Source organism: Alexandromys fortis, unplaced genomic scaffold, assembly GCF_014885135.2.
Source record: "Alexandromys fortis isolate MF-2015 unplaced genomic scaffold, M_Fortis_MF-2015_v1.1 scaffold_161, whole genome shotgun sequence".
NCBI lineage: Eukaryota > Metazoa > Chordata > Mammalia > Rodentia > Cricetidae > Alexandromys > Alexandromys fortis.
Window position 1 is genome coordinate 724,809 of NW_026068073.1, and position 9,368 is coordinate 734,176.

At 50.3% G+C, this 9,368-nt stretch overlaps 1 protein-coding gene and 1 long non-coding RNA gene across 2 annotated transcripts in view; one reads left to right on the forward strand and one right to left on the reverse strand.

Annotated features, from left to right (window-relative positions):
* Nucb1 (nucleobindin 1) overlaps nucleotides 1–9,368 on the forward strand; it is a 13,923-nt gene that overhangs the window by 1,598 nt on the left and 2,957 nt on the right. Inside the window, exons 2-6 of the mRNA XM_050121306.1 lie at nucleotides 2,221–2,328; nucleotides 3,374–3,506; nucleotides 4,657–4,760; nucleotides 5,657–5,842; nucleotides 6,072–6,162. Of these exons, the coding sequence (XP_049977263.1) occupies nucleotides 2,221–2,328; nucleotides 3,374–3,506; nucleotides 4,657–4,760; nucleotides 5,657–5,842; nucleotides 6,072–6,162 (622 nt within the window). The remainder of the gene's footprint in view (nucleotides 1–2,220; nucleotides 2,329–3,373; nucleotides 3,507–4,656; nucleotides 4,761–5,656; nucleotides 5,843–6,071; nucleotides 6,163–9,368) is intronic.
* Nucleotides 6,838–8,177, reverse strand: LOC126488048 (uncharacterized). The gene is made up of 2 exons (XR_007588571.1): nucleotides 7,815–8,177; nucleotides 6,838–7,494 (listed from the first exon to the last, which is right to left on the reverse strand). It is a non-coding gene; the product is annotated as an uncharacterized lncRNA (long non-coding RNA).

The following is a 9,368-nucleotide window of genomic DNA, read 5'->3' on the forward strand; positions in this document are numbered from 1 at the left end:
TTTTTTTTGCTTTTTCGAGACAGGGTTTCTCTGTGGTTTTGGAGCCTGTCCTGGAACTAGCTCTTGTAGACCAGGCTGGTCTCGAACTCACAAAGATCCGCCTGCCTCTGCCTCCCAAGTGCTGGGATTAAAGGCGTGCGCCACCACCGCCCGGCATTGAGTGGATTCTTAAAGGAGGGAACAATAATATACAATGTTTTAGGCTTTAGGATGAATCCAGATTCTATTCTATTTTTGTTTTTTTTTTGAGACAGGGTTTCTCTGTAGCTTTGGTGCCTGTCCCAGAACTAGCTCTTGTAGACCAGGCTGGCCTCGAACTCCCAGAGATTCGCCTGCCTCTGCCTCCCGAATGCTGGGATTAAAGGTGTGCGCCACCACCGCTCAGCCAGATTCTATTCTTTAGACCAGGAGGAAGTAGCTTCCCTTACTGGTCCTCAGCAAAGCCCCGCCATCTCCACCCTCCCCTTCACACACTGTTTTAAATGTTAAGGATGTGTAAAGCTGACTATGAAGGAGGGCTCTATCTGCCGTGACCCCTAAACCTGCCTGGGCTGCCTAACGTTCCACATGGAGAGTTGAGACCCTAAGACCATTTAGATTTCAGTGTTGGCTTGTTTAGGTTAGGTTAGTGTTGAGTTGATCTGACCACTTACAGCTGAAGTGGGTTCCACTCACAATGACTTTCAGGCACCGGTTAGATGGCATTACACTGTCTAGACTCATCTGAAGAAAAACCAACTGTAAATGACCAGAGACAGAATTAAGATAGCAGCTCAGTATAAAATATCCAAAGCATTGGGGGAGGGGGAGGGAAAGGGGAGGCGGCGGTGGGGAAGAGACAGAAATCTTTAATAAATTTAAAAAAAATCCAAAGCTTAATAAACTCACTGTCTAGACTATAATAGACATGAACTACCATGAAGATCCATAGATTTAATTCCACAACTGTTTGCCAAAAACATGATGAGGCCAATAAGTTGCTCAGTTGGTTAAAGGTACTGTCTTACCAAGTCTGGCTGCGTCTAATCCCTGGGCCCTGAATGCTGGCAGGAGAGAATCAGTGCTGCAAGGTGCAAGGTGTTCTCTGATTTCCACTCACACTGACACACACACACACACACACACACACACACACACACGAGGCAGAGGCAGGTGGATCTCTGAGTTTAAGGACAACCTTGGAGAAGGAGCGGTGGGCCGCTTCCTGCCACCCAGCTCCCGGCCGCCTGGCTAGCTTGTGCCCCGAAATAACAACACACAAATTGTATTCATTTAAACACTGCCTGGCCCATTAGTTCTAGCCTCTTCTTGGCTAATTCTCATATCTTGATTAACCCATTTCTAGTAATCTGTTGTGCACCACGAGGAGGTGGTGGTTTACCGGGGAAGATTCAGCATGTCTGATCTGGCTGCTTGCTGCATTGCATCTGCCCTCACTTCCCTTCTTCCCAGCGTTCTGTTCTGTCTACTCCACCCACCTATGTTCTGACCTATCAGGCCAAGCAGTCTCTTTATTAATTAACCAATGAAAGCAACAGATAGACAAATGACCTTCCCACATCACACCTGGTCTATAGAGTGAGCTCCGGACAGTCAGGGATGTTACACAGAGAAACCCTGTCTCAAAAAACCAAACTAAACCAAACAAAAACAGAAAAACAAAAAACTTAAATTGCCAGTGATTGGCCATTTGTTTTTGTTGTTCTTTTTTTTTTTTTTTTTTTTTTTTTTTTTTTTTTTNTTCTTTTTTTTTTTTTTTTTTTTTTTTTTTGAGACAGGGTTTCTCTGTGTAAGAGCCCTAGCTGTCCTGGAACTAGCTCTTGTAGACCAGGCTGGCCTCCAACTCACGGAGATCCGCCTGCCTCTGCCTCCTGAGTACAGGGATTAAAGGTGTGCGCCACTATTGCCCAGTTGTCTGATCTTTTAACTCAGGTCCTCACGCTCACAGAAAGTGTTTCCCCCCTTAGCCATCTCTTAAGCTCCCCCACGTGGTCTTCGTATCTTGTGCGTCATAGCACCTCCCAGGAGGTTGGAACTGGACTGGCTGGCGGCTCTGGAGTCCTCAGCCACTAAAGCCGGCCTCCGCCACTAAAGCCAGCCTCCAGTTGTGTGTGGCGGGTACATCAGCTCCAACTTAGAAGCTGAGCTGTGGTCCTGGCTGGGGAAAGAACTTAGAAGGATAGGCAGGTGTCGCTATGTCTGCCCTTGTCCCTCCCTCAGGACACAGGCCTGTACTACCACCGATACCTCCAGGAGGTTATTAATGTGCTGGAGACAGACGGGCACTTCCGGGAGAAGCTGCAAGCTGCCAACGCCGAGGACATCAAGGTGCTCTAGGCATGGGCTATGGGGGAGGATGTGCTCAAGGGAATTCTCGGGGCCACAGCTGGGAAGGAATCTGGGGACCCCAAAGATGTGTTAAAGCATAGAGATGAATCACGAGCTATGGAACCTCAGTTTACCATGGAGATAGCCCTGGTGCCCTTGAGTCCTTTTCTGCCTCATCTAATTGACTTCTGTCTTAGCTAGTTTCGCGTGGCTGTATCGAAGTACTTGACAAAAGCAAGGTCGGGAAGTACTGCCCTTTCCACAGTTTAGATGCCATCCCTCACAGACTCACAGACAGGCATGGGTCAGTTCTGTATTGTACCCACAGTCAAAGCAAACCCTCCTGCTTTTTATTCAGCTCTGGAGCTCAGCTTGTGGGATAGTGCCATGGCCACTTAGGGCGTGGCCTCCCACCTTAGTTACCCTGTCTAGAAACTCCAGATAAGTCTAGATCTTGTCAAGTTGGCAGTCTTGAGCATCCCAGACAACAGATCTGGGTTGCAAAAGACGCCTTCTTGGTCTTCAGGTGTTTACTGGCGGTTCCCTTGGGGATGATGGGCAGGTAGTGCTGCAGGCTTGTACCTAGCAGAGATCCTGGCAAGCCCTGCGCTGTGAGCAGGAGAGGCCAGGGTCAGCTCTGGTGGAGGAATACAGAGTCCAGGTGATATCAGACATGTCAGGCCCAGAGAGAGCAATGGGCTTGGTGCTCTGTGAGGGCGGAGGTGATGCCTGGAGATGCTCTTTAAGGATGTACCACCTCTGAATATTGGAAGGCAGAACTGATGGTCCTCTGGTTGAGGACTGACATACTCGTGGGCACTCCCAGGCAGTACTGTTGGGTCTGAGGTGAGCAGGGCCTCTCTGCCGAGCTCAGGCTGCATCCTGGTCATGTGGGCTTCCAGGTACCAGGGCAGCCTGCGATAAAGGAAGACAAGAGCATAATCGAGCTTTGGGGATTTGAGTGTCTAGCTATAGAGGGGGGCTACCCAGCAAACTCCCTATCGGCACCAGCCTGACTGGGGCACGCCCTTCCCTCTCCTGGAAGAGTGGAAAGCTGAGCCGAGAGCTCGACTTTGTCAGCCACCACGTGCGCACCAAGCTGGACGAGCTCAAGCGGCAGGAGGTGTCTAGGCTGAGGATGCTGCTCAAGGCCAAGATGGATGCACAGCAGGAGCCCAGTGAGTGTGGGTGGATGGCTGTGTCCTGGGTGGGGAGCTTGTCCTGGAATTCACTCTGTAGACCAGGCTGGCCTTGAACTCACAGAGATCTCCCTGTCTCTGCCTGGTGCCCCCACCACCAAGTGCGAGTTTGCCTTGCTGAGACAAGGTCTCATGCAGCCAGGCTAGCCTCAGCTTACTATGTAGCCAAGGATGGCCTTGGACTCTTGATCTTCTTCATCTACCTCTTGAGTACTAGTGTAGGCCACTACATATTGCTGCTTTTTCTTTTAAATATCTTTATTGAGCTGTATAAGGGCCTGTGAGATGGGTAAAGGCGCATGCCCCCAAGCCTGATGACTGAGTTTGAACCCTGGAATCACATGCTGGGAAGGAGAGAACCACTCCACATAGTTGACCTCTGACCTTCACATGAATTCTGTGATATGCACCTGTACACACATGTGCTAAAGGCAATGTCCACCAGCTGTGGGGTGGATAAGTAAGACATGATCCACACCATGGAACTTAGCCCTAAGAAAGGTAAGAGAAGCTGGCAGGCAGAACAGCAGAAATGGGGTGCTGTACGAAGCCAGACATAGAAGGCACACGAAATGTTCCCAAGAGCAAATCCACAGAGATGGGATGGGGATGCGTGGCTGCTGGTGGTGGAGAGGGAAAAGACGGTGCTGGCTGAGGGACTGGGCATGACAGCAGTGTCCTAAAGTACTGGTGGTGGCGCTCATATGCGCCTTTGAACACACTAAAGCCATCAAACTGTATGCTTTAAACAGGTGGTTAGGGGCTCGGCAAATGACTCAGCCCGTAAGGCACTTGCCGCCGAGGCTTGGTAGCAGCTTGCTGAGGACTGGCGAGCTGGATGAGACGTGCCCACTCTCACAGCAGCAAACTAACAGGAGCCGGTCACGAAGCGTGGCACCAGGCTGCAGTGGCCAGCCTGGACTGGCGTGACTGTCCTCGTGGTTTTTGTTATTTGAAGCATCAGAGTCAGTGGAGGGCTCACTCCAACACGTCCCAGCCACTGTCTCAGGCCCATGCGCCATCCTCCTTGGCCCTCTGTGACTTTGCCCTTTGCATTCCTGCCCCGACTCAGGGGTTCTGACAGAGAAGCCATGGTGGGTGTTCTTTTGCCTGATCTTCCCTTACCCAGACTTGCAGGTGGACCACCTGAACCTCCTCAAGCAGTTTGAACACCTGGACCCTCAGAACCAGCACACATTTGAGGCTCGGGACCTGGAGCTGCTGATCCAGACGGTACGGGATGCTCGGTGGGGAGGAGGGGGACTGGGTCGAGCTGTGGGTCTGGGTCGGCGCTCCACACGGTACAGGATGCTCAGTGGGGCAGTGGGGAGGAGGGGGGAACTGGGTCGAGCTGTGGGTCTGGGTCGGCGCTCCACGCCCTCCTGGTTCTCCACGTGAAAGCAGGGGACTAGGCTCCTGATGGAATCTGTTCTCAGCATTTTAAGGTGCTCAGCAGCGTCCCGGGCTTATCCACTAGATGCCCTAAGACTTCCTCCTGGTGTAGCTGGCACCGACAGCTGTCCCTTGGTGCAGAGCCACCTGGTGTGCATCTGCCCTCACAGCATCTGTCTGTGTCAGTTTCTGCTTGCCGCAACAGTGACCTATTACAAACGTAGTAGCTTGAGAAAGCATGGATGCCTAGTCTTATAAAATGTGTTTTAGCCAGGAGATGGTGGCGCACGCCTAATCCCAGCACTTGGAGACAGAGGAAGGCAGTTCTCTGTGGGTTCAGGGGCAGCCTGATCTACAGAGCTAGTCCTAGGACACTCAAACCCTGTCTCAAAAAAAAAAAAAAAAGATTTGTTTTGAGCCAGTGTCTTTATATGTAGCCCCAGGCTGGCTTAGAATTTGCCATCCTCTTGCCTCAGTCTCCCAAGTGCTGAGACTGCAGGCTGGCTCATTTCCCTAGTAAGCCCACCACACATGCCGTCCCCTGTTCATCACTGAAGTGCTGAGCTGGTGGAGGACGTGGAAGGTTCACATCTAAGCTGCTACTACATGAACATCATCACTTTGGGAAAGCAGCCTAGGGGTTGCTGTGGGTTGGACCAACCATGAGGACCAAGAAAGTGAAGTGATGCCAGGTTTCTGAGAGGCAGGGAGAGCATGACCCTCTTGTCTCTCCACAGGCCACCCGAGACCTCGCCCAGTATGACGCTGCCCATCATGAAGAATTCAAACGCTATGAGATGCTCAAGGAACATGAGAGAAGACGTTACCTGGAGTCTCTGGGAGAGGAGCAGCGGAAGGAGGCCGAGAGGAAGCTACAAGAGCAACAGCGCAGACACCGGGAACACCCCAAAGTCAATGTCCCAGTAAGAACCTCACATATGCTTTACCATATCCAATTCCTTTGCAGAAAAAAAGGCAGATGCAGGACTACAACTCCCAAGAGGCTTTGAGGCAAAAAGTTCATCTACCTATATGAAACTGCTCCAAGGGTTGCCAGGAATTGTAGTTCTAGCCGGGCCCATAGCACTATCTGACCCGATATAATGGCTCTCAAACTCATTGGTCACAAGCTCCTGCTGTTCTTCTCCACAGGGCAGCCAAGCCCAGTTGAAGGAGGTATGGGAGGAGCTAGATGGATTGGACCCCAACAGATTCAACCCCAAGACCTTCTTCATACTGCATGGTAAGGTGGGGAGAGTGTTCCAGAGCCAGGCTGACATGAGAGGTCCTGACGGTCCTCTAAATGCCATGGGAAGTCTAATCTTCCGTGGGGCTCTGTGAGCCTTACCAGGCCTCCTTCATATCCTGACTGGCCAAAGACCTTGCCCCTCCCTGTTGTTAAGCCTGGGATCTAAGATGGAAGAGGGCCAAGTCTTTCTCCTCATTGTTCTTTCTTTTCCTCTATATTCTCCCCACCCCACCCCCTGCCTTTAGTTTTTTAAGACAGGGGTTCTCTGTAGCTTTTGTTTTGTTTTTTTTTGTTTTTTAATTTATTCATTATGTGTACAACATTCTGCTTCCATGTATGCCCACACACCAGAAGAGGGCGCCAGATCTCATTACAGATGGTTGTGAACCATCATGTGGTTGCTGGGAATTGAACTCAGGACCTCTGGAAGAGCAGCCAGTGCTCTTAACCTCTGAGCCATCTCTCCAGCCCCTCTCTGTAGCTTTTGGAGCCTGTCCTGGAACTAGCTCTTGTAGACCAGGCTGGCCTCGAACTATACCCAAATTACAATTTTTTAAAAAAAATGTAGGGAGCCAGTGGTGGTGGCGCACGCCTCTAATCCCAGCACTTGGGAGGCAGAGGCAGGCGGGTCTCTGTGAGTTCAAGACCAGCCTGGTCTACAAGAGCTAGTTCCAGGACAGGCTCCAAAACCACAGAGAAACCCTGTCTTGAGAAACAAAAAACAAACAAACAACAACAACAACAAAAACCAACAAAAAAAAATGTAGGGAATAGGGGAATGGTTCAGTTAGAAAATCCTTTGCCTTGCAAATATATGGGACTGAGTTCAGAATCCCAGAACCCACATAAGCCAGGTGAGGTGGTGTCGGCCTATAACCAGTGCTGGTGAAGGGGAGGCAGAGATAGGCAGGTCCCTCCGAGCAGCCTGCCCACTTGCAGGTCCAGGCAATGAGAGGCCCTCTCTGAAAGAAAATGAGGACACACACGCAGTTTCTTCTGCTTCCAGAGCTATGCTGTGCATGCTTGCGTCCACGTCCCCACAAGAGCACACAAAGCACCACATCCAGCAGACATGCCAGCCCCTGGGCATCTGATACCGCGGGCCCTGAAGGTGCCTGCGCTCATGTGCGCATACCCACATGCAGACACATACACATAATTGATTTTTTTATGATAAATTTATTTTTATTTTTTAAAAATATTTATTTATTTATTTATTATGTATACAATATTCTGTCTGTATGCCTGAAGGCCAGAAGAGGGCGCCAGACCTCTTTACAGATGGTTGTGAGCCACCATGTGGTTGCTGGGAATTGAACTCAGGACCTTTGGAAGAACAGGCAATGCTCTTAACCACTGAGCCATCTCTCCAGCCCCTTAAATGATAAATTTATTAAGGAAGACAAAGTTATGCTTCCGGGAATGGGATGAGCCAGAGAGCAGGGAGATGACAAAGGCTCAGATGCCCACAGCAATAGTTTCTAAGTGAATTTCTTATTTTTTAGAGAGTTATTTATTTATTTATTATGTATACAGTATTGTCAGCATTCTGTTTGCATGTGTGCCTGCAGGCCAGAAGAGGGCACCAGATCTCCTTACAGATGGTTGTGAGCCACCATATGGTTGCTGGGAATTGAACTCAGGACCTTTGGAAGAGCAGGCAGTGTTTTTAACCACTGAGCCATTTCTCCAGCCCCCCTAAGTGAATTTCTGTAGCAAGTGGTGGATTTGGCTCGGTTTTTTGTCAGAAATGGAGCATCACGATGTGGAGCAAGCACTTCAGCACTGACCTTTGACTCCAGCCCAGGGTGGAGTGCTCTGCTTGGCAGCTATTCCAAGATAAACTTTAATCTTGCAAATCTGGAACTTTGAGCCCAGTACAAGGAAGCATACTTTTTGATCCCTGAGCTCCCAGCAGATCTGGGAGAGGATCAAGAGTTCATGGTCACCCTCACCCACTGGGCAGTTTGGAAATCAGTCTGGGGTGTAGGAGACCTAATCTAAAAAAAAAAAAAAAACCTGGTAGTGGTGGCGCACACCTTTAATTCCAGCACTGAGGAGGCTGAGGCAGGTGGGATCTCTGAGTTCAAGGCCAGTCTGGTCTACAGAGTGAGTTCCAGTCCAGGACAGTCAGACTTACGCACAGAAACCCTACCTTGTAAAAGTAAAGAAAACAAGCAATAAAAGCCTTTAAGTGGTGGCGCAGGCTTTATAATCCCAGCATTCTGGAAGTAGTGGCAGTAAATTTCTGAGTCTGAGGCCAGCTTGGTCTACAGAGCTAGTTCCAGGATAGCCAGGGCTACACAGAGAAACCCTGTCTCAGAAAAATAAAAACATTAGACCTCGTGCCCACCAAACAGCTCCTAGTTCACTCTTCCTCAAAACCTCTGGATTCCATATCAGTATCTGCCACTGTGCGTCCTGTCTGTGATTCTGGCTCCAGACCCCCGAGTAAACACTGTCTGTGCTGGGGAACTGGTTTTCACTGAAGCTCTGGTCACAGGACCAGTGGCTACCGAGATAGAAGACAGTTCCAGAGAGGACGTACAGAAAAGTGGGGGGAAAAGTGAGGGTACGGGGTGGCAATCCTGCCGTGCGCAGGGTGCTTGGCTAGCCTGCACAAAGCCCTAGGTTCTATCTTCAGTGTTGTTAAAAGAACAAGAACAAGGGATTCCAAATGCTGGGTGTATCCTTGCTGCACATGAGTGAAACTCGCACGCACGGACAATGGGCTTCCTGGCTGTCATCCACGTTGCACAGGAAGGACTAGAGCAGAGGTGGTGGGTGTGGGTGGTACTGCTGGCCCTGCTTATGAGTGGGCACCCTGAAGGGTAAAAAGAATCTGTCTGGACTGTTCCAGACGATCAGCAAAGCGCCAAACCCTGGAGCCCTGTGCATGGCAAGTACTGGGGACTGGTTCATAAAAGGAGACAGAAGTGGGTCTAAGCAAGGCATCATCTTGAGGGACAAACTGACAAACAAGGGCAGTAGTAGTCCATGATACATGGACCTCCCTGGCCACTGGGGTTGGCATGGACCTGGTTCTCAGAGAGGCAGAGGTCACGGGGCCCCTGGACTCTTCTTCTTTTTTTTTAATTTTTTATTGAGAAAAAAAAAAAGTTTCCGACTCCTCCCAGCCTCCCATTTCTCTCTCCCTCCCCCCACCCTTCCCCCCCTCCCCCCACTCATCTCCCCCTCCC